The sequence below is a fragment of the Schistocerca cancellata genome, chromosome 8 (genome assembly GCF_023864275.1).
Source record: "Schistocerca cancellata isolate TAMUIC-IGC-003103 chromosome 8, iqSchCanc2.1, whole genome shotgun sequence".
NCBI classification, from domain to species: Eukaryota; Metazoa; Arthropoda; class Insecta; order Orthoptera; family Acrididae; genus Schistocerca; species Schistocerca cancellata.
Genome location: NC_064633.1, coordinates 532,367,173 through 532,395,026, shown reverse-complemented (window position 1 = coordinate 532,395,026; position 27,854 = coordinate 532,367,173). Strand labels below are relative to the sequence as shown.

At 39.8% G+C, this 27,854-nt stretch overlaps 1 protein-coding gene across 2 annotated transcripts in view; it reads left to right on the top strand.

The window, feature by feature from the left end:
• Positions 1-27,854, top strand: part of LOC126094690 (elongator complex protein 1) — a 139,418-nt gene that overhangs the window by 65,897 nt on the left and 45,667 nt on the right. For both annotated transcript variants that reach the window (XM_049909215.1, XM_049909214.1), the window contains exon 10: positions 27,596-27,704. In XM_049909215.1, the coding sequence (XP_049765172.1) occupies positions 27,596-27,704 (109 nt within the window). The remainder of the gene's footprint in view (positions 1-27,595; positions 27,705-27,854) is intronic.

Here is a 27,854-nt window from a genome sequence, read left to right as displayed (position 1 = left end):
AAAACGAAACCCAACTGGTTTAAAGAAACTGAGAAAGACCTAGTAGAATTAAAGATTTCAGATAATTCACTTATTGATTGAACAGCTAAATTAATTACTAAAGATGAAAACGAAAGGTCCCAAGACAAATCTACACAAAAGTCCAAACCCTGCATCTTGGAAGAAGTGAGGAAAAGATCAGAAATTATGAAGAAATACTGGGCCCGGAGAAAAGAACAACGCGCAAAGAAATGATTGCTCCAGTGTACCCCAAAGAGGGTGAAACGAAAGAAGAGAAACTTTCAAGTTTACTTAGCTTGTCATGTTGAGATGACTCCAGTTGTTCTTGTCTTAGGGGTCTGATTCTTGAAGCTGAAAATCTAACATCAGGTCCTCTCAGTTGGTTTGAACTAAATAAATAGGAAGATTGTTGTTGCAGAATTTTTTATGCCAATATATTTTCCACTGATTTTCTAAAATTTTAGTACATCATACAGTATTTAGATTTTTCACTTTAACAAAGCCAAAATTGCAGTGTTTGCATCTATTATACAAAAATAGATCCGATCACATCAGAGGCAAGCTTACGACTCCCACACTCTGCGGAAATAACAATATTCAAAAGGGTTTATAATTTTTCTTAACAAATTAATTCCTACCAGTTTTCATTACATTATTAATTTCTATTATTATTTCATAAATGGATCCAGAAATAAACAGAGTAAACAGTTCAGGATTGTGTAATTCATAATAGAAATTTTAAGTGTGCAAATAATTTGTAATTCCAAATGCTTAAAAAAAATAAAAAAAATTGACTGTATGTTCAGAACTAGTACTTATTGATTATAACATCAAAACTGAAATATTTTACAACATAGTTTAGCTTAAATATAACATATTATGTATAAAACTGTTTTCAGAAAAGCAACTGAGATAATGTTGACCTGTCCAGAATTTGAAAAATAATACTGGTATCAACAACTACTGTTGAGGAAAAGTATTGCTAGAGGAGTGTGTCCTGTTACAACTTTTATTCGCAAATGTCTTGAGTATATTTGGTAGATATACTGCAAAAACCCAGAATTACTGTTAAACATAAGCACTTGTAAAAATATTAAGAAGTGCAAGCTGAGAGACCCCCCCACTTCCTTCATCTCACTTACATGATAACAATACCTGTCCTTTCTAATGATGACTTTGTGACGAATTAATAACATTTAATTACTGGTGGGTGAAGTTTAGGAAGTACAATAGAATGAGATGCAACTATTGATGCAACAACAGTTATGAAATAAGAATAATGAAATCATGCCACGAGCTTCTAACACCTTGCATTTTGAAATGATTCGTTCTGGGATGACATTTCCAACATATACACTAATGTTCAACATTGTTTGCACACATAGAAGAACACCTTACAGTTGTGATGCTGTGGATCCAAAACAAACATAATCATATGTGATTCTGGTAACCAGAAAGGGGCTTAGCCACAAATTGTTGCAGCTAACAGTTGCTATATTTGTTTGTCTAATGAAAGAGGCACAGCAAAGTAACCCCAAATCCCCAGATCTCTTAAATTTTTGACCCTAGGTTCCTCATGTGTATGGAAAATCTAAGGGAAGAAATTCAGAACAGAGCCCTAAATGAAACATTCAAGATGTCAAAGAAAGATTTCAAATAGTAAGAAAGATCAGTCAATGACTGACATGGTGGCATGCTTATAACTAAGGTACATATTGTTTACTTAACATTACTGCAGGAAAAAAGGAGGAATTTCATCTAACTTTGAAGCTGTGACCATAGTTAAATAATGCAGAAGATAAGCACTTGTAAAGATAATGATAAGTAAACGAAGGCCACTTCGATGTAAATATAGTCAATTATTCCTAAGTAAGCACTCAATCTTTCATGCAATTAGGTAAGATCGTAGTAATGTTGGATCTTTAAAAGACCTTAAAAGTTTTATTACGTTGACTGGCTTATGACTCATTATCAGTTGGGGTAGTCGTTTGACATTACATTTGAATTCCGAATATTTACATAGAAAAAAAAAAATTCCAAAAAAGATGAGTGTGTGAAAAACACAGATCAAAAGACATAGAAAACACCATGGAGCCATATACAAATACTAGTAGAACAAGATAAATGGCAATGTAATCAAACAATATCATTATATTATTACATTGTAAAGTATTTAGATAAAATTGTCGCACCAGAAAAAGAACATAAAAGTTTGTGTCTTGAAGTTTACAATAAGGTTTAAAACATGGTTCAAAGTCACCTTCAACAACGATAAGTTCCCGTGTTATATTGATGCACTTTCATAATGCAGTATATAATTCACTATTTCACTATGCTGTGCTTTTAAACACTTTACACACTTCACTGTAGATAGTCATAGCTTGAGGGTATTCATAGCTTGAGGGTATCATAGCAAAGAGGACACAGCTTAGTAGGGTCCGGGGATGCTTTGTGAAGAGCACAGTGCATCATAGAATGCTCTTGATCTCTGTCCAAGTGGTGGGCGTAGTATGTTGCTTGGCTGGTACGCATTCTTATAGGCAAGCCACAAGGGAGAAAGGGGGTGGACCTTGTAGCAGCTGCTTGCAGGACATATTTACCTGGTAGTGTCAACAGTTATGGTGGATGGCAGCAGCTGTTAGGTTGGTAGACCTCCCAACAAACAACACAGCTGCCATAGCACATGCACATACACCTGCAGTGAACTGATGAGGCTCAATAGGCGACAGCCTGAGCACCACTACTGAAATGGACATATTTTGACAACATTATGTATCGAAACAACACAATCACTGCTGTGCATGGGCAGACATTAATGCACCCCATCACAAGGCAGTCATTAATTTTAACACTCAGCGTATGCTCCTTGCGTAAAAGCAGTATAAGGCAAACAGTTTCTATTTTTAACTCATTGGAGCTACCCAAAAACATTCTGTTTAAATGGAGATAAACATATAATGCACTACAGTCATATAGAAAGTTCTTGAACATATGAAATTAATTTCTAACAAATATTTGACATCATTAAATATCTGTAATAGCTCTAGTAAATCTTTGGGTTGATCCCTTTGCAGAAGAATTGCCCTGTGTGATTGCCATGGTATTCAATAAATCCTGGTAGTACCATCCTGCTTTGTTACTTCATGTATGTGACCACAGATTCACCACCTGATCACTAGATGATTGCCATATCTTGCATTCTTTTAATCTAGCTGGCCGCAGTGGCTGAGCAGTTCTAGGCGCTTCAGTCTGGAACCACGTGACTGCTATGGTCACAGATTCGAATCCTGCCTCGGGCATGGATGTGTGCGATGTCCTTAGGTTAGTTAGGTTTAAGTAGTTCTAAGTTCTAGGGGACTGATGACCCCAGATGTTAAGTCCTATAGTGCTCAGAGCCATTTGAACCATTTTTTAATCTATTTGTCAACCTCAGGTTTCTTGGCTGATGGAATAAAGTAAGATTTCATATGAAATGGTTTTTGAGGTTTCACTTTTAATTTACAAACACCACCTCTCATTATTCTGGACTAAGATGAAAGTACACCTTGGTGGAACTGCAGTACCTCTCTCAACTCTTACCTTTGATGCTCTGAAAGTTCTGTTAATTTATATAGTTTCACTTGAATATTTGCAGCAGCAACATTTACATTATCCCATGACTTCATGCCCTTATCTTTCCCTTGAAATCATGACATCTCAACTCCTGCTCCTTTTTTTCACACTAACAAAATGAAAGTTCACACCTACAGTGCACACACAATATTCATCTACAATTCCTTTAAAGCATATCTTCATGTCTTCTTCCTTATTCTTCATGTAAGCATATCCTTCTACAAAATCTAATCGGCAATGTTTTTCTGTCATCTAATCAGTACCTCAGATGATTCCAGTGTTTAAAAATGGAACAAGAAATACTGGCTGCTCAGAATCTCCCAAAATTAGATATTTTAAGACATATTTACTATTAAAACAGTCTTGATCACGATTTATTTATCAAGGTGACCGATATCGACCACTATTGTGGTCATCTTCAGACTGTTGGTAGGAACCTCTTTCTGTTGGAGAATCACTAGTAGGTTCCCACTCAGTGGTCTGAAGATGACCACACTAGTGGTCGAAACCGGTCTTATTGATAAATAAATCGTGATCAGGACTGTTTTAATAGTAAATATTTGTAACACATTTCTCCCATAATGTATTCAAAAGTAATTATTTTAACAGAGCTCGATTTATGATTGGCTTTCTTCAATTCCTAACTGTGTGGTTATGATTCTGAGTTCATTTACTGGAAAAATCAACATAGTTCCTTGATCAGTGAATTCTTGAAATAAGTTTTCTACAATTATGCTCGCCTTCGAACCGGACCCAATAAGATGTCAACATCAGCTCCAAATAGTCAGCTGTACAAATGGTTTGACAGTGCCCTCAGTACAGTGCTCGCCTTCCCTTAATAAGTCTTCCTTAACGTTACATCCATTGTCTACTTGTATAGTTCATAGTGTAATAGGTGACCACTTGTCCGTACATTCAGTCTGAGTGGGTTGTGTCTGGAACTAGACGCAGTTTTCCTGTGAATCCCGATGAGGAACAGTGTTATCATTTCTTTCCTGTTGTGGCAATCCATCGTAACTCTGTTGCTCATTGTTCCTTGAAATTCATGATATCCCTACTGTTACCATACGTTCACTTCCAGTCATGATATGTCTGTGATCCTTTACAGTGATTCCACTGATTTCGTGCTTTGAAATTCCATCACTACATTACTCATTCCAGGATGTGTCATTGCCTCGGTTTCTCACATCAGATGTATCTTGTTAGAACTAATTTCTCACGGATGTGCAGCAGTAATTGATGACTAAGTATCTAAAAGTTGTGTGTTGTTAACAGGGTCCTCTAGATGTGGGTCCTCTAGATGTACGTTATGATCTCAACACTTCTCTAAAAACACACGAATGGTACCGTCACTCTAGCTAGCCATTCAGTGACAGTTTCAGTAATTTTGGCTTGATTGTCCATTGTTGTTTGAGAGACCAAAATTTATTCTGGAAAACCACCTGAAATGGACTGAAACTATTGCAACTGCAACTATCAGCGACTCACAACCACCATGCATGTCCACTGTCTTTCAGACTATTCACATAAACATCTATTTTTACGTTTCTCAGAATGCAGTTTTGAAAAGCATGCTTAAACTGGCATGTGGAAGCAATGGGACGTAATCTTGACTCTGTTGGAATTTGTGAAATTTGCATGTACCAATGCTGGTATCAATAACCGTGCTTGACACTGCGTTCAGCATAACGCCACATTTTTCTTTGTCTCAATTATTAATTTTTCTTCTTCTAGCACATGTTCATATAAAGTGGGTTACCTTACGTGTTCTACATGATTTGCCTAGTTCGTGCACTGTTCATGCTTGCCAACTACCATCTTAAAGAGTGTCTTCTTGTGCTGTGAACAATCCTTCTTTACTGTCATGATCTCATCATTAACTTTATTTTTCACAAGACCAAATGTGAATTTGTTAGATTCACAATCTGCATCATACTTAAGTTTTAATTTGTCAACCTCTGCTCTTACCTTTGATTATTCATCCCTAACTTTGTTGCGTAAGTCATTGTGCTTTGAACAAATCGATGAATACCTTTCACAGCTCTTTTAATGCTTCTTGAAGTTTGTGCGCATTTATTTTGACTTGATCCTCCACCCGGCCACTAAAATTGGTAGTTTGCTGTTTACGATCATCATTTTGCCACCTGAGAACATTATGCATTTTCGTAATGTATGCAAACAACTGATTTAGTCTCTCCGTTACTAGTCCGTGGTTAACTGTTTGTGTAATATCCATAGTTGATCTGGCTACCAGTTCCCCAAGTTCATTATTTCACTTTTCAAGTTCTTGTTACGTAACAAATTTCCCCATTCATTTTTAGAATTAACATTTTGACTTGGATTGTCCCATATATTACATTCCCACTACCTCCAGTATTGTCGCTCTTAACATTCATTGTCAAATGTAGCATATGGCCAGTCGCTTCTGATAGGCATAACTATTCCCAGTTATAGTTCACAAATTATCACTTCTTTCCAATGCTGTTTTTAACAAAACAAAGCGCCACTGTACTGGAATGCTGTGGGTTCACCATTTGATGTATTTGTGTTGCATCGGTCACATCCGAAGATTGCTATTAAATCGTAGTCCAACACACGCAACACCAGTTGTGAGACCCTGCTTTCAACTTTGTCTCACTTAACTGATATAGACACCACCTATTTATCAATGACTTGTTGACTAATTAATAATGTTAATTTACTTGTGGGTGAAGTTCAAAAATACAACAAACTAAAATGCAATGTTGATTTATTAATGCCTTTGTAGATGACAGTTATGAAATCAGAATAATGAAATCGTGCCAAGAGTTTCTAATAACACCTTGTGCTAATATTGTACTTTATTTGTGCTTGCTGCTGAATACATATTATGACACTTTTGTCTTAACAACTCTGAATGATAACCACAATTGCCATGCTGTGCACCAAAAACAAGCAATGCCTTATCTGATTTGTAACCAGAGAGGTTTAGCCACACATTGTCACAGCTCACAATCGCTACATATGTTCTTTTACCAAAAGAGCCACAGTAGTGGTAACCTCACAAAGCTCACTGTGGGCACTTAAAATCAGCTGTCATGCCTGCTACACACATAAATGGAACAGTTATGTCTGTAGAGGCCATGCGTGTATTTTTGGCTTACAAGTGTGAGAACTACTATGCAAAAATTGTTTTTGTTTAGAAAATATAAAATAATCACCATTTTTCATTTTTTTGAAATATAATCAACCACAGTTTATAGTATTGAAAGAAATACAGAGAAATGGGGACCACGTGGATGATAAATTTAAATGAAAATATTTCATTACAATAATTAGGGACCATATGGCATCATTAAATGTTCACAGAAAATTGAGCTTAGAGTAAGCTACTCATAACACAAATGACTATTTCCCATCATCCTCATCTGTTTGTTGCTGTTGAATTTCCAGTCAGAGAAATGTCCTTATCTTGATAAGAACAACATTTACATTGTAATGGAGAGGCCATTGATGGCTTGTTTTGAAAATAATTTATTTCCCAGTACAGTGGCAACAATTTAAATACTAAATTGCTGGTTGTGCATGTGACCATCCATCTACAAATCTACAAGTCAAATAAAAAGTTTAAAAAGTTAAAAGTGAAGCTATGCAATTATGCTAAAGAAGTGTAATTTTTTTTTAATTTGAAGTTTATTTGTTCTAACTTATTAGCATACTGCCATACCATTGTATGTAATGTATGTGCTTGTCGGAGCGTGGAATGTCAGATCCCTTAATCGGGCAGGTAGGTTAAAAAATTTAAAAAGGGAAATGGATAGGTTAAAGTTAGATATAGTGGGAATTAGTGAAGTTCGGTGGCAGGAGGAACAAGACTTCTGGTCAGGTGACTACAGGGTTATAAACACAAAGTCAAATAGGGGTAATGCAGGAGTAGGTTTAATAATGAATAGGAAAATAGGAATGCGGGTAAGCTACTACAAACAGCATAGTGAACGCATTATTGTGGCCAAGATAGATACGAAGCCCACACCTACTACAGTAGTACAAGTTTATATGCCAACTAGCTCTGCAGATGACGAAGAAATTGAAGAAATGTATGATGAAATAAAAGAAATTATTCAGATAGTGAAGGGAGACGAAAATTTAATAGTCATGGGTGACTGGAATTCGAGTGTAGGAAAAGGGAGAGAAGGAAACGTAGTAGGTGAATATGGATTGGGGCTAAGAAATGAAAGAGGAAGCCGCCTGGTAGAATTTTGCACAGAGCACAACTTAATCATAGCTAAAACTTGGTTTAAGAATCATGATAGAAGGTTGTATACATGGAAGAACCCTGGAGATACTAAAAGGTATCAGATAGATTATATAATGGTAAGACAGAGATTTAGGAACCAGGTTTTAAATTGTAAGACATTTCCAGGGGCAGATGTGGACTCTGACCACAATCTATTGGTTATGACCTGTAGATTAAAATTGAAGAAACTGCAAAAAGGTGGGAATTTAAGGAGATGGGACCTGGATAAACTGAAAGAACCAGAGGTGGTACAGAGTTTCAGGGAGAGCATAAGGGAACAATTGACAGGAATGGGGGAAAGAAATACAGTAGAAGAAGAATGGGTAGCTTTGAGGGATGAAGTAGTGAAGGCAGCAGAGGATCAAGTAGGTAAAAAGACGAGGGCTAGTAGAAATCCTTGGGTAACAGAAGAAATATTGAATTTAATGGATGAAAGGAGAAAATATAAAAATGCAGTAAATGAAGCAGGCAAAAAGGAATACAAACGTCTCAAAAATGAGATCGACAGGAAGTGCAGAATGGCTAAGCAGGGATGGCTAGAGGTCAAATGTAAGGATGTAGAGGCTTATCTCACTAGGGGTAAGATAGATACTGCCTACAGGAAAATTAAAGAGACCTTTGGAGATAAGAGAACCACTTGTATGAACATAAAGAGCTCAGATGGAAACCCACTTCTAAGCAAAGAAGGGAAAGCAGAAAGGTGGAAGGAGTATATAGAGGGTCTATACAAGGGCGATGTACTTGAGGACAATATTATGGAAATGGAAGAGGATGTAGATGAAGATGAAATGGGAGATACGATACTGCGTGAAGAGTTTGACAGAGCACTGAAAGACCTGAGTCGAAACAAGGCCCCCGGAGTAGACAAAATTCCAGTAGAACTACTGACGGCCTTGGGAGAGCCAGTCCTGACAAAACTCTACCATCCGGTGAGCAAGATGTATGAAACAGGCGAAATACCCTCAGACTTCAAGAAGAATATAATAATTCCAATCCCAAAGAAAGCAGGTGTTGACAGATGTGAAAATTACCGAACAATCAGTTTAATAAGCCACAGCTGCAAAATACTAACACGAATTCTTTACAGACGAATGGAAAAATTAGTAGAAGCCGACCTCTGGGAAGATCAGTTTGGATTCCGTAGAAATACTGGAACACGTGAGGCAATACTGACCTTACGACTTATCTTAGAAGAAAGATTAAGGAAAGGCAAACCTATGTTTCTAGCATTTGTAGACTTAGAGAAAGCTTTTGACAATGTTGACTGGAATACTCTCTTTCAAATTCTAAAGGTGGCAGGGGTAAAATACAGGGAGCGAAAGGCTATTTACAATTTGTACAGAAACCAGATGGCAGTTATAACAGTCGAGGGGTATGAGAGGGAAGCAGCGGTTGGGAAGGGAGTGAGACAGGGTTGTAGCCTCTCCCCAATGTTATTCAATCTGTATATTGAGCAAGCAGTAAGGGAAACAAAAGAAAAATTTGGAGTAGGTATTAAAATCCATGGAGAAGAAATAAAAACTTTGAGGTTCACCGATGACATTGTAATTCTGTCAGAGACAGCAAAGGACTTGGAAGAGCAGTTGAACGGAATGGATGGTGTCTTGAAGGGAGGATATAAGATGAACATCAACAAAAGCAAAACGAGGATAATGGAATGTAGTCGAATTAAGTCGGGTGATGCTGAGGGTATTAGATTAGGAAATGAGACACTTAAAGTAGTAAAGGAGTTTTGCTATTTGGGGAGCAAAATAACTGATGATGGTCGAAGTAGAGAGGATATAAAATGTAGACTGGCAATGGCAAGGAAAGCGTTTCTGAAGAAGAGAAATTTGTTAACATCGAGTATAGATTTAAGTGTCAGGAAGTCATTTCTGAAAGTATTTTTATGGAGTGTAGCCATGTATGGAAGTGAAACATGGACGGTAAATAGTTTGGACAAGAAGAGAATAGAAGCTTTTGAAATGTGGTGCTACAGAAGAATGCTGAAGATTAGATGGGTAGATCACATAACTAATGAGGAAGTATTGAATAGGATTGGGGAGAAGAGAAGTTTGTGGCACAACTTGACCAGAAGAAGAGATCGGTTGGTAGGACATGTTCTGAGGCATCAAGGGATCACCAATTTAGTATTGGAAGGCAGTGTGGAGGGTAAAAATCGTAGGGGGAGACCAAGAGATGAATACACTAAGCAGATTCAGAAGGATGTAGGTTGCAGTAGGTACTGGGAGATGAAGAAGCTTGCACAGGATAGAGTAGCATGGAGAGCTGCATCAAACCAGTCTCGGGACTGAAGACAACAATAACAACAACAATGTGCTTGTCGTAGATGCATCACAACTTTGTCATAAAATACTCTAACTGCAGATTTTATTATGCAGTTTTATACATTTTACTGACTAATGTTCTTATGTGTGGACACTCATCTCATTTACTCACTCAGTCTGATAGCTTCTTTGGAATGTTGCAATCCTGCCTTACTACCATTGTCTGCTTGCAATTCTTCCGGTCTTGTGTAGCTTCCTTCAACTCAGTGGTACCCATCACTCTGCAGTATGAGGTCACTTCATCTTGGCATCTACATTTTGGTCATCCAGTGGGTCTTTAGCCTTCCATCTTTCTCTCATGCATCTGATGGACCATTCTGACACCATGGTGTGCCTATTGCAAATGTTTCAGTTTGATGATGGTCACTTCTGAGGGTTGATCACTAGCTTGATTAGTCCTTCATTGGCTCTGTGAACATATCTTTGCATAGCTTGGTCAAATGTTGTCCCAAAAATTTTCTGTGTATTTATTTTTGAAGACTGAAAGTTGGTGCTCTTCTCTTATGGTTATGCTCAGTGTACCCTCTCCATACTGCAGCACTGATCTGAATATTATGTCATAGAGTTTCAGCTTGTTTTTCTTGGTAAAGAGTTTATAGAATAGATGTGTTAAAGGAAGAAGTAAACTTTGATATTTGATTTGTCTGCAATTGCAGTCATGTATGTTTAAACCAAGGTAATGGAAGCTGAGAGTATTCTTTGAAGTGTAGTTTTCTGTATGAAGGTCATCACATTGTTGTGTAGTCATGTTTTTCTTTTATATGATCAGGTGGTCAGTCTTTCCTTCATTACTTTTTAAATCTATTTTAGAGTCTGCTTCATTTAGTTTAATTTCGTTCATCGTATTAGATTTTTGGGAAAGCCTTCAACTTTGTCACTCACAATTTAAATAATGAAAACTACACCAGTTACACATTCTTGAAATGTGTTGTGCTTAGCAGCAAAAAATAAGTATCTGGTACAATTTTCATTATTTAAATGATTCATTTAGTTTCTTTAACAGAGTTTCAATTTTGCCACTGTTATTTCCTGTTAAAACTGGCATCTGCAAAGGGTGGTATACATAACTGGTTCTCTGATCTTTTCTTGAGTTTTTCTTGCTGCTTTTCCCATCACATGGTTGGAGATAAGTGGGAATACTATATGAACTTGCTTCACTCCACTTTCGCCCACAAAATAGTCTGATACCAACAATACTATGTCACCCTGTTTACCATCTTCTCCCTACACATTTTGAGTTTCATAGAGATTCCATATAATGCCATGATTTCCCATCTCATTTCTCTGTGCACTGAATTGTAGACCTTCTGAAAGTAAGTGAAAACTAATGTATGTTCTTGTTGTATTTCCATAATTTTGCATTGATGATGTTGATCCAAAATATGCTGTCCATTGTAGATTGGGTTTTCCAAAATCCTTTCCTGTAGTTTCCTATTACATTTTCAGTATAGAGGGTGAGTCTTTGCGATATTAAATGTGGTAGTATTTTGTATAGTGTTACTAGTCGGGAAATTCTGGAAATGCTTCTGTAATTTGTACAGTTTCATTTATCCCTTTGTTATTTATAGGAATGATGATTGACTCCTTCCATTCATCTGGTATGTTTTCACCTCACCAAATTTTAACAATAAGATGAAACAGTTACACTGTTTATGACCATCATTTTTTTGTAATTCCACCGGAATTCCATCACTTCCAACTTCTTCACGGTTTTTCATTTTTTTGAATTGTTTGTTGCATATGCTCATATATTGGGTCATTTACGAGAATTTCAATTATTGGAGGGCATGTTTTCTCCAGTTTATTTTTAGGATCAGGGCAGTTCAATAAGTCATCAAAATACTCTTTCCTAGCCTACAATACATCATATGATCCACCGATCCTGCAACTGTTGTTATTGTGAAGGGCTGTAGTTCACAGTTGATATCCCTTCTTGATGTTATTCACAGTGCTGTATACTCAGCTGCTACTGTTCTCTTTCTGGTCATCTTCAATACTCTCTGTGGTGTGCTTCAGATGAAGTGTTTTTTTCTGGTTCTAGAGTCTTGCGTGTATCCTTCCGTATCTCTCCATAGCCCTGTTCTAATTCTTATTTTTTCCTGTCCTGTAGCCATGCATTCCTGGCTGTCAGGCTAGCGTCTACTGCCAGTTTGCGTGTATTGTTGAATCATTTCTTCTTCTTTCATTCTACATTTATTATGTGTTTTTTGGCTGACATTTGAATTCCTTTCTTGAAGTCCATCCTGAGACCATTTATGTCTTTAGTTTCACTTTTTCACTTCCTCTGTTGTTTTATCAAGCATTGGAAATCTGTTGCTCACTTCCATATGATACTGACAAGTTTCAGGATTGTCCCTCAGTGGTTGAACTTCATACTGCACTGTGTGTACTTGGTGTTTTCTGAGATTTGTTTTCAATTGGACTCATTTATAAATACAACCACCAGCTTGTGGTCAGAGCCTGTGTCTTGTTTCCCTATATGTACAGATATCACTGATTGCACTTTTGCGCCTTTTGAGACTTAATATGCAATGAATTTGGTTAGCTGTCCTTCCATCTTCCAAGTATCTGTTTTTAATTTATATCTTTCTGAGGGAAGGTTATTCTTTTAACATTCGTGCTTTCTGATTCAGTAAATTAGATCATTCTGAGTAAATTTTCATTGGTTTCCTCATGGAGGCTTTCTCTGTCTATTGTTGGTTGCAGATGTTCACTTTTCCTACCTTGACGTTACAGTCTCCCAGTACAACTTTGATTTCATGTTGCAGTAGTCTGTGATAAACATTCTCTAAGAGATCATAAAAACTGTCTTTTTACAGTGCCCTCTTTGTCATTTGCAGGTGCATGAACATTGACAGTAGAGACATTAAACCATTGACTTTTCACTCATAAGTAGCAAATTCTTTCATTAACTGTCTCAAACTTGATCACTGTTACAACTAACTACTTTGAAGTGGGTAATGCTGTTCCCATTTCATGCTTTTCTGTTTGTACACTTGTACATCACAGTTAAACAGAGTGTATTGTCTGAGGGTATTGTGTGTTCTCCAGGAAATCTTTTTTTTTTTTTTTTTGGGGATTGCACCAGTTTTTACATTGTACTTTTCTAATTGGTCTTTTGCCCTTTCCATATGCCAGGTTTCCACAGATTCCTTGCTCCTGTGTGTTGTTTTGTTTAAGTCCATTTATCATTTGCCTTGTCATCATAGTGTATCATTTCTTACCTCATTCTGAGGCATAAATGAGAGATTCATAACAATTTATTTTTGCATGAGACTGTTTTTGGCATGAGGTACCAGGGATTCTTCAGACAGCATTACCATACCTCAGCCGAGAAAAAGATGGGAAAGGAATAACTAAGAATAAAAGGAGACTCTCATTTATTTAGTTCACCCCGTCAGCTCTTGTGGATGAGAAAACGACAGGGAGTGACAGGTCATTGCAGGACATACTTTGTCTGCTACTCAGCCAGTACTTGTTTAGTAAGGTTGATCCTACCAGTAGCTATGCTGTCACTGACATAGCCCCCAACCTCGTTGCCTATGCACAAGAGTGCTTTGTTAAGGCAGTATCCCCTAGAGAGCAACTTAACATATGCTCTTTAAAATTTTGTTGAAACATGTCAGTAACATATGAATCGTTCCTCACCATAAAGATGACACTTTTAGTTGTAGACAGGCATGATGAAAAGACTGTTACACATGTTAGCCAAAAAAAAAAAAAAAACACACACACACACACACACACACACACACACACACACACACACACACACATCATGCCTATCTGCAGCCAGCTTTTTAGCCAGAATGGCTGGAGGTGTAGGTGTCATGTGTGCGTGAGATGTGTGTGCGTGTTTTCCTTTCCGAAGAGTGCTTTGGCAGGATGCTCAAATGTGTAACCGTCTCTACGTAATGCCTGTCTGCAACTCAACATGTCATCTTTAAGGTAAGTAGCAGTCTATCCTTTCCATAATATTATTGATATTCAGATCTGGACTTTCCATTGTTTGCATTTGAATAGTTATTTACTGGAACATCAGGGGATTAGCTTTTGTATACAAGACCATCCTCATTTCTGTTCATTGACAGTACCATTGGACTGAACCATGGCATCTGTTTTAAGGTACAATATCACTTTATTTTACTATACTTTAATTTTGACATAATCTGCATAACTTATCTTTTAACTTTTCAACTTATTTGTCCTGCAGATCTGAAGGTGGCTAGTGGCGGCCAAAACCAATAACTTCACACTGAAATAACTGTCACCAAGTCAGTTTACTGATTTAAGGTGTGAAAGGTGGTGCATTTCAAATTGGCTCAACCGTAGGAGGACATTGTAGGGTTCAAAACAAACTGTGTGTTGATAAGAGTCTTTAATTTTGCCAAGAAACTTTCATTCCTCTGATGAATACACAATTTGCCATAATATCACACTAATTAACTGCCACTGCAGCAAGTGTCAAGTGCCAGTTCCATGTCAGTGTGCCCCAGATGTGCTTGATTGTGTAGAAGCTTTGCAATTCGAGCTTGTCTATGGGTTAGCTGTGATGGACTTCTGTCTAAGTTCGATGGTTGTGGTAACGGTGGTGTTACCACTGACCTAATAGCTAATGCATCCACCTTCGACAAGGATAACAGTGGCAACGTGTCATGGTGTTGAAGCAGTGAGGCCTTGGTAGGTCACTGGAGGGAATTGGCACCACATCTGCACATACAAGTCACCTAATTCCCATATCTTGTGGGGAGGGGGAGGCGTCATGTCAATCACATCCCAGAGGTGTTCGCTCAGGTCCAGATCTGGTGAGTTGGGAGGGCCAGCACATTGATTGGAAGTCGCTGTTACACTGCTTGAACTCCTCCATCACACTCATGGCCTTGTGACACGGTGCATTATCTTGTTGAAAAATGCCACTGACAGTGGAAAGCATGATCGTCATGAATTGGTGTACGTGGTCTGCAGACAGTGTATGATACTCCTTGGCCATCTTGGCGCCTTGCACGAGCTCCACTGGACCCTTGGATACCCATGGGAATATTCCCCAGAGCTTAATGGAGCCATTGCCACCTTGTCTCCATCCCATAGTAAAGGTGTCAAGGGGCTGTTCCCCTGAAAAACGACAGGTTCGCGCCCTCCCACTGGCATGATGAAGAAAGTATCAGGATTCATCAGGCCATGCAATGCTCTGCCAATGTGCCAACATCCAGTGTCAATGATCACATGCCCATTTCAGTTGTAGTTGCCGATTTCATCTGTTAACATTGGTACATCCATGGGTCATTGGCTGTGGAGGCCGATTGTTAGGAGCGTTCAGTGCACTGTGTGTTGAGACACCCTTGTAATCTGCCCGGCATTAAAGTCTGATGTTAGTTCCGCCACAGTTCACCACTGATCGTGTTTTACCAGTCTGCCCAGCCTATGATGTCATGAGGGGTGCTGCCCACAGGGGTCCACAACTCTTTTGTGGATACGTGCGTGGAAAGCATGGGACCCCGAGCTAGTGCAGCTCTCTTTCCTTTCTGGGCTGCATACCTTCCCTTCTCATATCCCTCCCTGCCCTCAGTCCTCCTTCCCCTCCCTGCCCCTTCCCTTTCTTTTCTCCCTCTCTTTGAGAGTATGTTTTGTGCCTATGTTCAGAGATGGAACCGTATGACTGAGATACATGGTTTCTCTTCTTTTCTCTCTATACTGGAAAATCTCTGTCCTCACTTTGTTTTCTTTTTCTTCTTTTCCTTGATTTTCTCTTAACCTTCTTCTCCGCTGCAGTGTTTGAGACGTCTTCTCTTCTTTCCTTGTCTTTCTTCCTCCCCTTCTCTTTCTTTCCTGCCTGGGCATGTCTGAAGGCTGACCCGTGCGTTTCCACACACAGCCTGTGACGGGGTAATGAGTCATTCCCCATCCAGGGTAGACAAGTAGGACACATATGTACCCCCTGGTAAAGGCCAGGCCCGGGGAGGGGTGATTACCCGAGCTGGTACCTTTTGAACATGCCGATTGGTTCCTCCGTCCGTTTCTTGGGAGGTGTGACGTGATGTGTGGTCAATCACCTTAGGCGGGAGTGCCCTCAGAGAGGGCCCCCACTAGGAAGGAGCATGCCATCGGAGACGCCAGTAATCATGGGGGATACTTTCGCAATGTTTTCCTCTACTTCTACAACTTCTGCCCCCAAGAGAAAGCTATGGACAGTTCAGCCATGGACAATTCTTCTATCAGTACCAAAGTTACTAGTTGTTTCTCGGTCTGACTAAGGTCAAGACTTCTCCACAGTCAACCCTTTCATTATTCAGAAAGGTGTCGATGCAATTGCAGGCCCTGTCAAGTCTTGTCCCTGGTTACGAAATGGCACCTTGTTGTTAGAAACAAACAATGCCCTTCAGGCACAAACATTGCTTTGAACTACACTGCTACACACCTTCCCTGTCAGGTGGAAGTGCACCGTACATTAAACTCATAGCGTGGGGTGGTTTATACAAGATCACTTGACAGATTATCCAATGAGGACATTCAAAATTACCTGTCCGATCAGAGCGTAACGGCCGTACATCACATTGTGAAACGAGTTGAAAAAGAATTGGTATTGACCTGTACTCTCTTCTTGATGTTTGACAGAGTTCAACTTCTATCCAACATTAAAGAGGGGTATGAGATCATTTCAGTTCGTACTTACTTCCTGAACCCTACCCGTTGCTATCAGTGTCAGTGGTTTAATCGTACCAGCCAGTCATGTTCCAATACAGCTAAATGCGTTACATGTGGCAGGGATGCCCATGAGGGTGATTGTCCACCTCCATCCTCTCTTTGCATCAGCTGTATGGGCAACCATGCTGCTTCTTCTAGAGATTGCCCTATCTTTAAAGATGAACACATTATTCAGGAAATCCAAGTGAAGGAAAAGGTGTCTACCTTTGCTGCTCGGAAGTTCTTTGCCAGTAGAAAGCCCAATGTGCTCCCAGCACTGTCCTCACCTCTCCTCGACCTACTAAGGAGGTAGCCACGCAGACTTGTGATCTCACCTTTAGCGCCACAGTCGTCAGATCGGCCAGCCCATAGATTGCCTGTTCAACGTCCCCACTATCACCCGCTAACTCTAAGGCTCAACTTTCATCAGCTCCTGCTAATTCATGGGCCCCAAAATCGGATGCACGGAATTCCAAAAAACAGCCTACTTGCGAAGATTTTTTACATACCCAGGCTTCACAGCCATCGACTCCTCCCTCTTCTCAACGTCCTGCTTCCAAGAAGGCTCAAAAGAAATGGTTCCCCTCCTTCTCTGCCACCGCGTGTCTCTTCTACAGCGCCACCCAGCGGTAGCCGCCCTCAGCTGTCATCAGTGTTGCTGAGACACGCTGCTGGCGGCCGATCAACCAGCTAATCACTGGCGGCAGGAGCTGCCTTCAAACAACCTATGGATCAGCATCTTCTACCTTGGGCTGACTGCCTTTCCACACCGTTGGCCGCCAGCTCGCAGCGGTCATTGAGGTGACGGCAACCATGGTGAGATTTTTCCTTTTTCTGTCCACCTTATGTCAATTATCCATTGGAATACCCACAGACCTTGCTCCAATTGGGATGGTTTCTCAATCCTCTTACGATCCTACTCCCCAGTTGTCTTCTGTCCTCAGGAAACAAAGCTACATCCCCACGATTGCTTTGTTTTCCCTCATTTCCAATCAGTCCGGTTTGATCTCCCCTCTGTTGATGGTACTCTGGCAAATGGGGGACTTACGATTCTTCTCCATGATGCTATCCATTATCACCCAATCCCATTAACAGTTCCTTCCAAGCTGTTGCTGTACCTCTTTCCCTTTCTGGATACACCTTCTCTCTTTGTACCATATACATTCCATTGTCCACACCAATGGCAAGAGCCGATCTTCATCTCCTTGGTCAGCTCCCACCCCCCCTATTTGCTGGTTGGGGACTTCAATGCTCACCATCTGCTTTGGACGTCTCTGTGTCCTTGTCCGAGAGGCTCCCTATTGATTGACCTCTTCCACCAAGTGCATCTTGTTTGCCTTAACACTGGGGAAACTACGTTTTTGTCTGCCTCCACGTCACCCTTCTCTCATTTGGACCTTTCAGTTGGTACTGTTCAGCTAACTCGGTGCTTTGAATGGTTCGCTCTTGCTGATCCACACTTGAGTGACCATTTTCCATGTGTCCTTCGATTACAGCCACAAATGCCATCTATGCGCCCAAGACGCTGGAAGTTTTCCTAAGCCGATTGGACACTTTTCTAGCAACATTTGATGACGTCCATTTCCTAGCATCAACGATCAGATCATTCATGCTACAGAAGTTATTCTTACAGCAGCGGAACGTTCAATACACTCATACTTCCCCATTGGCCGAGCGTCCCCCTGGTTCCTTGGTGGAACGAGGCCTGCTGTAATACAATATGCGAGTGGAGATGTGCTATTCGCGTTATCCGCTATAAGCAGTTACGTGCACAGTGCTGTCACATCATCCGCGATAGCAGGAAGACAAGCTGGGACTTCTTTACTGGCTCCTTTAACACCTTCGCTCCCTCTTCTGTAGTTTGGAGTCAAATTCGACAGTTATCTGATGTGTCTTAGTTTCTCCCTGATCTCTGGGCTAACTGTCATGCAAGATACCTTAGTGGACCCAGTCACAATTTCTAACTCATTGGGTTAACATTTTGCTGAGATTTCGAGCTCTTCCAAGTAACTTGTCAGCCTTTCTCCCAGAGAAACGAGCAGCAGAAGTGCAATCTCTTGCTTTCTCCTCTCAAAATCACGAATGCTATGATACTGTTTTTTTCTGTGTGGGAACTCCAGCACGCACTCTCTTCTTCTCACTCTTCCACTCAGGAGCAGATGGCATCCATGTCCAAATGTTGCTGCATTTATCATACCGTAGTCTGTGTTACCTCCTTTGCCTTTCTAATCGAATTTGGACAGACATTACCTTTCCCAGAAGATGGTGGGAAGCTATCATCATTCCTGTTCTGAAACTTGGAAAGGGCAAACATCTCCCCTCTAGCTATCGCCCCATCTCTCTCACGAATAGTGTATGTAAGGTTTTGGAGCAGATGGTAAATTGCTGCTTAGGCTGGTGGCTGGAGTCCCGAAACCTTTTACACGTGCCCAGTGCAGTTTCCGAAAGCATTGTTCCGTTGTTGATCATCTTGTTGCTCTCTCCACTTATATCATGAACAGTTTTCTCAAGAAACTCCAAACTGTAGCTATATTTTTTGATCTGGAGAGGGCATACGATACCTGTTGGAGGACAGGAATTCTCTGCACACTGTTCTCTTGGGACTTTCTAGGTCGGCTACCCCTTTTCATTTGTGAAATAATGACAGAGCGCACATTTAAGGTGTGAATGCTACTCTCTCCTCTACCTTTTCCCAAGACAATGGGGTGCCCCAGGTCTCTGTGCTAAGTGTTGTACTGTTTGCCATTGTCATAAATCCAATTATGGACTGTCTCCTTCCTGATGTCTTGGGCTCCCTCTTTGTTGACAATTTTACAGTCTACTACAGCTCTCAAGGGACCAGCCTTCTTGAACGACATCTTCAAGGATGTCTCAATCGCCTCCACTCAGAGCCTCGAAACCAGCTTCCGATTTTCTCCCAGTAAGACTATCTGTGTAAATTTTTGGCATCATACGGAGTTTTATCCGCCTTCCCTACATCTAGACCCTTTCGACCTTCCATTCGCGGACGTTGCCAAATTCATGGGACTTAACGTTTGACAGGAAACTGTGATGGTCTTCCCACATTTCATATCTTTCAGCTCGCTGTCTGCAATCTCTCAACACCCTCTGCGTTTTGAGTGTTACCTCCTGGGGAGCAGACCGAGTGGTCCCCCTCTGCCTATATAGCGCCTTAGTGCACTTGAAATTGGACTGTGGAAGCATAGTTTACTCCTCTGCATGGCCGTCTACTCTTCGGCGTCTGGACTCTTTCCACCACTGTGGATTGCATTTAGTGTTTGGAGCTTTTTACAGCAGCCCCGTGGAGAGCCTTTCCGCTGAGACTGCTGAACCTCCACTGTAAAATTGGCAATCTGTCCTGAGTCGTTATGCTAGTCATCTGTCTTCCATGCCTGCTCACCCGACCCTTGCCCTTTTTTTCGACACCTCCTTGGATTTAGGGTATGGAGGCTGCCCTTCCACTCTACTACCACCAGGAGTCTGTTTCTGTCAACTGCTACATTCCCTTTCCTTCCAATTTCCAAAACCTTTCTTGACAAATGGGGGTATGGCACCATCTTGGCTTCACCCCTGGACCTTCCTTCTCTGTGACCTTTGCCAGCTTCCCGAGGATAGTACCTCCCCTATAGTTTATCATCAGGAATTTGCAGTTCTGTGTGCACAAATGGAGGATGGCACATTTATTGACATTGATGGTTCGAAGACCACATTTGATGTTGGCAATGTGCCTATATTGTTGGCGACACCCCTATCAGATTTGGCTTGCCGACCAGTGTTTGGTTTTTACTGCGGAGCTTTATGCTGTTCTCCAGGCTGTCCGTTGCCATTAACAGATGCGGTATATTATATGCTCAGATTTGCTCAGCTCCTTTCCTCAACCTGCAAGCTTATTATCCCATCCATCCTCTAGTTCACCGGATTCAGGACTGCCTCCACATGCTCCACTTGGTAGGCATCTCTGTGGCATTCCTCTGGCTCCGAGGCCATGTTGGTGTCCACAGAAATGAAGCAGCCGATATAGCGGCAAAGGCTGCACTCTCTTTCCCTCGGCCCACTGTTCGCATGGTTCCTTTTGCCGATCTACAGAGCGTTTTATGTTGTCGTGTTGCTCTTCTATGGCATACACAGTGGTCTGCATTTCCCAATAATAAATTACGGGACATCAAATCTCTTCTCTGTGCTAGGACCTCTTCCTCTTGGCCTCTAATTATCCACAAATGACATTATGTAATCACAAATAGCAGCAATGAACTACTAACAAAAACTGACAGTCAGTAAACCCATAGCAACTGGAATACCAATGTGCAAAACATAAATGCGACAAACAAGTACACCAACTTAATATTTCCCATAAGCTACCAAATAACAGAAGTCACTCTTTGAAGATGTAGATATGTTCTTCTAACTCATACAATCCCACAACATCCCATATAAGTACTATGTGCCATTTTGATTTGTTAATTATATCAAGTATTAAAAATTAGTAGACAGTTCAGAGTCAACACACTATCAGACTTCAGAGCTGATTGACTATCTTCCCTCTTTCATGATGATGTGTATTGTTATGGTGTGTGCTATTCCATGAAGTGCAGTGTATCTTCAAGCCAAAGGCACAGCTGCATGGAGTAATTGTCAAACCAGCTGGTGTCACAAAACACGACTTAACTGCCAGTGCCACCCCTTCTTGCAGAAACGCTGTGTCCATTGCACTCAATAATGTGCACAAAGAATACAAATTTACCTCAAAATATATGTATGAATCTGCTAATAAAATTTAACGGTATGTTTGTCAATCGTCATTTGTCGGTAATGTAACCATTGTGCAACACATCATTTGCTGAAGTGGTATGTTACACCTCAACTCAGGTAAATTTATACATTCGGATATCTCTGGCCTGACGTTAGTTGAAATCAATCAGTGGTTCAAGTTTTTCTGTCACATTTAAACATCATACAGCCGGGTACCGGACTCTTGCTCTTGTTCTCCCCTTTTTTTACACAAATCTGATACTGTTGAATTATTTGATAAATTCAGTGCGCTCATGTTAAAAAGTTTCATCAAAGAATCAAAACTTTGCATGCGACAGTGATACCGGCATATCAGTTGTGACATGAAACAGCTTCTCTGAAACCTTGGAAACCAGCAGGAAACGTCAACTCCATTCACACCAGAGCAAAATGGCCAATATTGGGACAGTTGAGCAATATTGTTGAAAGCATGTTTGCGGTGTTGAAAGCCAAGACTCTCTCAAAGTTTTATGGGCAGAAACAGTTAATACTGTTGTCTACATACTGAATAAGTATATAATAATTCCAATCCCAAAGAAAGCAGGTGTTGACAGATGTGAAAATTACCGAACTATCAGTTTAATAAGTCGCAGCTGCAAAATACTAATGCGAATTCTTTACAGATGAATGGAAAAACTGGTAGAAGCCGACCTCGGGGAAGATCAGTTTGGAGTCCGTAGAAATGTTGGAACACGTGAGGCAATACTGACCCTACGACTTATCTTAGAAGAAAGATTAAGGAAAGGCAAACCTATGTTTCTAGAATTTGTAGACTTAGAGTAAGCTTTTGACAATGTTGACTGGAATATTCTCTTTCAAATTCTGAAGGTGGCAGGGGTAAAATACAGGGAGCGAAAGGCTATTTACAATTTGTACAGAAACCAGATGGCAGTTATAAGAGTCGAGGGACATGAAAGGGAAGCAGTGGTTGGGAAGGGAGTGAGACAGGGTTGTAGCCTGTCCCCGATGTTATTCAATCTGTATATTGAGCAAGCAGTAAAGGAAACAAAAGAAAAATTTGGAGTAGGTATTAAAGTCCATGGAGAAGAAATAAAAACTTTGAGGTTCGCCGATGACATTGTAATTCTGTCAGAGACAGCAAAGGACTTGGAAGAGCAGTTGAATTGAATGGACAGTATCTTGAAAGGAGGATATAAGATGAACATCAACAAAAGCAAAACGAGGATAATAGAATGTAGTCGAATTAAGTCGGGCGATGATGATGGTCGAAGTAGAGAGGATACAAAATGTAGACTGGCAATGGCAAGGAAAGCGTTTCTGAAGAAGAGAAATTTGTTAACACCAAGTATTGATTTGCGAGGAACTAGTTTTCTATCCCAACTTGAAACATACAAGAAAGACAGTTGCAGAGGAATTGGAAGGTCAGAAAGACAACAAAACTTGGAAAAAATGATAAAACCAGCAGCCAGTAAGTTACTGACTCAAAGTGGGTCTTAAAGATCTTTTCTGACTTGGACAGCAAAATCACCAAGTTCAAAGCTCTGCTTTGTGCAAGAGGCTTCAAATAAGAACAGAGCATCAACTACAATAACATCATCTCACCAGTCATATTGTATGAGTCTTTTCGAGTTTTCGTAGCAACTGTCATATACAAAGATGTAGAGATGACAATGTTCAACATTTACCCTATGTTTCTACACTGCAACCTTGAAAAAGAAATCTATGTAGAAACACCCAAGGGGCTGGCGATTGGCACAAAGAATCCTGTAGTCTACAAGCTTGAGAAGTCACAGTACAGGCTCAAGCAGGCTCTCCAATATTGGAACAACAAGTTTCTGAATTTTCTTCTGCAGTTTAGTTTTAAAGCAAATGACACTGATCAGTGTTTATTCTGCAGGACAGTCACTGATGGAGTTGTTATGTTATTGGTACTTGTAGACGATAGCCTTATTGCATCAAACTTGAGGAAAATTACTCATAAAGTTGTTATGTCACTAGAAGAATCTTTTCGTAATCATCATCATCATCAGTTTTCTGCTGTATTAGCAGGTCCTTTGCCTCTCTCTTTTCTGCAATCCACTGCTTCGTTCTTAAGGCTACTGTGTGTTGTACTGTCCATCACGTCATCCAGTATCTGAAATCTCTTCCTTCCTCACTTCCTTTTCCCTTCTACATAACAGTCTAAAACTGTTTTATCAGTCCGTCATTCTTTCTTAATATATGCCCAATCCAATTTCTTTTTCTTCTTTTTATTGCATCTAGTAACTGTCTTTTCTCTCCCACTCTTCTCAGTACCTCCTCATTTTTTTACTCTGTCCATCCAATTTATTCTTTCCATCCTCCGCCATGTTCACATCTCAAAAGCCTCCATCCTTTCTCTGTCTTTCTTCCTCAAAGTCCATGTTTCAGTGCCATACGGAAGAACACTCCATACAAGACATTTTCTGAGTCTCTTCCTGAGTTCTCTGTCCAGACTGCTGCAGAAAATGCTCCTGTTCTTATAAAATGCCTCTTTTGCCATTGCTATCCTTATTTTAATTTCTGTGGTGCACTTCCAGTCAGTGTCTATCCTGCTTCCAAGATACTTAAAATTTTGCACCTATTCTAATATTTCTCCATTCAGCATAATTTTTATTTCTTTATTTCCTCCTAGTGCCAATACTTTTGTGTTAATTTTCATTCTATAATTTTTTCTGTTAGCTTTAATTGTGTCCACCAAATCCACTAATTCTTTTTCCCCTGTGGCTAGAAGGACCAAGTCATCAACAAACCTCAAACGCCCTACTCTTCTTCCTTGTCATCTAATGAGCATTGGTCAATCATATTTTCCAAGTAGAGGTTGAAAAGGGTAGGTGATAGACAGCATCCTTGTCTTACTCCTTTTCCTAGTCTGATCCAGTCTGTACTTTCTCCTCTCACTTTAACTAAGGCTCTTTGATTAAGATATAATGAGTTTACAAGTCTTCTGGTTTTCCAGTCCACTGCCTTTTTCCCCATTATAGTCACCAGCTTGTCCCGAACCACATTGTCAAATGCCTTTTCTAGATCGATGAAGCACATACATAGATCTCTTCCTTTTTCAATAAACATTTCTCCCAAGATTCGTAGGAGCCCTATTGCATCTCTGGTGCCTGTATTCCATCTAAAGCCAAGCTGCTCCTCGCCAGGATTCTCCTCCATTACTTTTTCAAGTCTCTTATTAATTATTCTTAACACCACTTTGGCTGCATGTGAAATGAGGCGGATTCTCCTGTGCTCACTGCATTTCTTTGTTCCTTGTTTTTTCGGTATTTGAATCATTGCTGTTGTCAGAAAGTCCTCAGGCCATTCACCACTGCCATATATTTTATTACATAACATCAATCTCTCTCTTATTCCATCTTGGTTCAAGCATTTTAATATTTCTCCCAGTATTGTATCTGCACCTACCGCTTTGCCATTTTTCATTGCAGCTATGGCAGACTTTACTTCATCCATTATGATGGTTGGTCCTTCCTCGTCATCACTTACACTGTTGAGTGATTCAAGTTCCAGAGTTTCTGGTTTGTGATCTGTGTCATATAGCTCTTTTAGATATTCTTCCTATCTCTGGAGGACATTGTCACGATCTTTGTACACTACCTCTTCGTCTTTTCTCAAAATTTCCATAGTAGCACTTCGTGCTCTGTTTAATGTCATAGTCTTTACTCTGTTGTATCATACGTCGTATCTTCCCTTCCTGTCCAGTTTTTCAGTTGCATCATATTCCTCTTTTAGCTACTTTTCCTAGTCTGCTGTGTTTCTCTTCGCAGTTCATTATTAAACCTTCAGTACATCTTTCTTGCGTCTTCAGTGTTTTTGTTTTTAAATTTTCTTCTCTCCTCCATCTTGGAAATCATTTCTTGTGTGACCCATGTTTTTTGTGACCTTTTTCCTTTTACACATCTTATATTTTACTGTCCTGTTTAATGATTCTTTCTTTCAGCATATTCCTGTACTTGTTGGCATTATCAGGTGGTTCTTTGTCTCGTAATGTGTTTAGAAACTCGTGACAGCATTTCTGTAATTTGTTCTTTGTTGGATCTTATCTTCTCTAGATCCCTTTTGTTCACCATGGTCGCCTTCTTCAGTTTTTTCATTCTTATTTCTATATCTGCCATAAGTAAGTTGTGGTTGCTGTTAATATCTGCACCTGGTAATGTGTGCACCTTCTTGATTCCATTCCTGTATCTGTCTTCTACCAGTATAAAATCAATTTGGTTTTTGTATTTATCCCCTGGTGATTTCCAAGTGTAGATCCTTCTCCTGTGGTTCTTGAACCATGTGTTTGCCACTATCAGCCTTTCCCTGCAGAAGTCAATTAGCCATTCACATCTATCATTTCTCTTTCCAAGACCATGACTGCCTACTATGTTTCCCTCATTCCCTTTTCCCACAATGGCATTCTAGTCTCCCATTACTATTTTGCAGCATTTTTTATTTTCGTCCATTATTCTCTCTTTTAATTGTATGTTTCCTCTACAATTTGGTCATCATGTTTTGTAGTTGGCGTACACACCTGGACAATCAGTAAATCTTTTTGTGCTCCTTTCAGCCTTACACTAGTAACCCGGTCATTTGCATAGTCCACATATTCCACACATTTAAGCAATTCCTTTGTCATAGCCATTGCTGCTCCATTCATTCCTTTTACTTCTCCTCCTGAGTAGTACATACATATTCATCTGACTGTAACTCTCCACATCCATTCCATCTTACCTCAGCAACTCCTATGAGGTCCATATGATTCTTTTCCATCTCTCTTTTAAAGTTTTCTAGTTTTCCTGCTTGTACTAGAGTTCTAACATTCCAGGTACCAATTCTCATTTTGATTTTTTGCCTCCTTTCAAGTTGCCCACCCCTTTGCCTCACCCGGAGATCTGAATGGGGGACTATTTTACCTCCGAATACTAATTTAACATGAGAGGAAGCAATTTTTGTGCACAAAATGGAGACTGCATTATACAGGGAAGATAATCTGTCTGTGGTGGTATTCTGTTGCCTTCCACAGTTCCGGAGGCCGCCCTTAACACAGGATACAGACACCTTTCGCAGCCGCTTGCTCTGCGTCAGATGCTGCATGAGAAGTATTACAACAACATTATGCAAAGGGTAGATTGCTATTCTCCACACAGAGGAGGCATTGAGTGTGCTTTCATCATAATAAAGTATACTGATGAGTGGTAAATAGAATTTTCTGGTAATTTGAACAAAACAAAATGTTGTGGTATAGAGTACAACAACAGTAGGAGCAAAATACAATTAGTAGGTTATTCTGATGCTGGTTAACCTGGTGATATTATATCCAAAAATTAATTTATTTGCATTCAAAACTTGACATTTAAGAGGACAAATGTAATCACTCCAACATCAGTAGTGTTGGAAAATGTTTTGCCAGACTGCACTTAGTTTCAGTTCTCTCAAGGTAATGTTCCATGTGTACAGAGATGCACACAAATTTATTCTTTGTTTTTCATCATTATGTATGTTCTTAGTCTTAAGTCACTCATTCTACATGATGCTTATTCAGTCAAATAAATAAGTCATTTAGTTGATAGAAAAACATTATTTATCTTTGCAAATCTTCAAATACCTCATCATGTATTCTGTGGCATTTTCCGCTGAGGCTGTACCACAAGTTAACACAGTGAAGTTGTGCTGGTGTTTTTGCTGTTTTGCTTTTATAGTTGGTTGTGCATTGAAATGCAAAGTTCTGTCTCTAATTAAACTTCTGTTGCCTTCTGCTTGAGTAGTTGCGTGAACAGGAAGTCTGCCTTCATTCATAGGAATAAAATAAAATAAAATTGAATCTGAACTCATCTATATTGGCTAGCTGTGCTTAGACTTTTTGATATGTTTCATATGGTACTACATGACTCTTCAGATGAGTAAAGATTATTTTATTTTATTTTATTTTTGTTACTGAATATAGATGCTGATGAAGAAATCAATGTACATCCTGAAAATGAACTGTTCTCCGACACCAGTAGCATAGCAGCTTCGACTCTGAGAACATCTAGGACAGACTCTAAGGCTTCCACGTAAGTTCCTATCCTTTGTTATCATCTAACATGTAACTTTGTAATGTCACTTCATCATCTAAAACGTAACTTCTGCATGAAACAAAGCATTGGAGTTATTTAACTTGCTTGCAGCTGTGTGTTTGAGCTGGTGTTATTTTTTCATCTCTG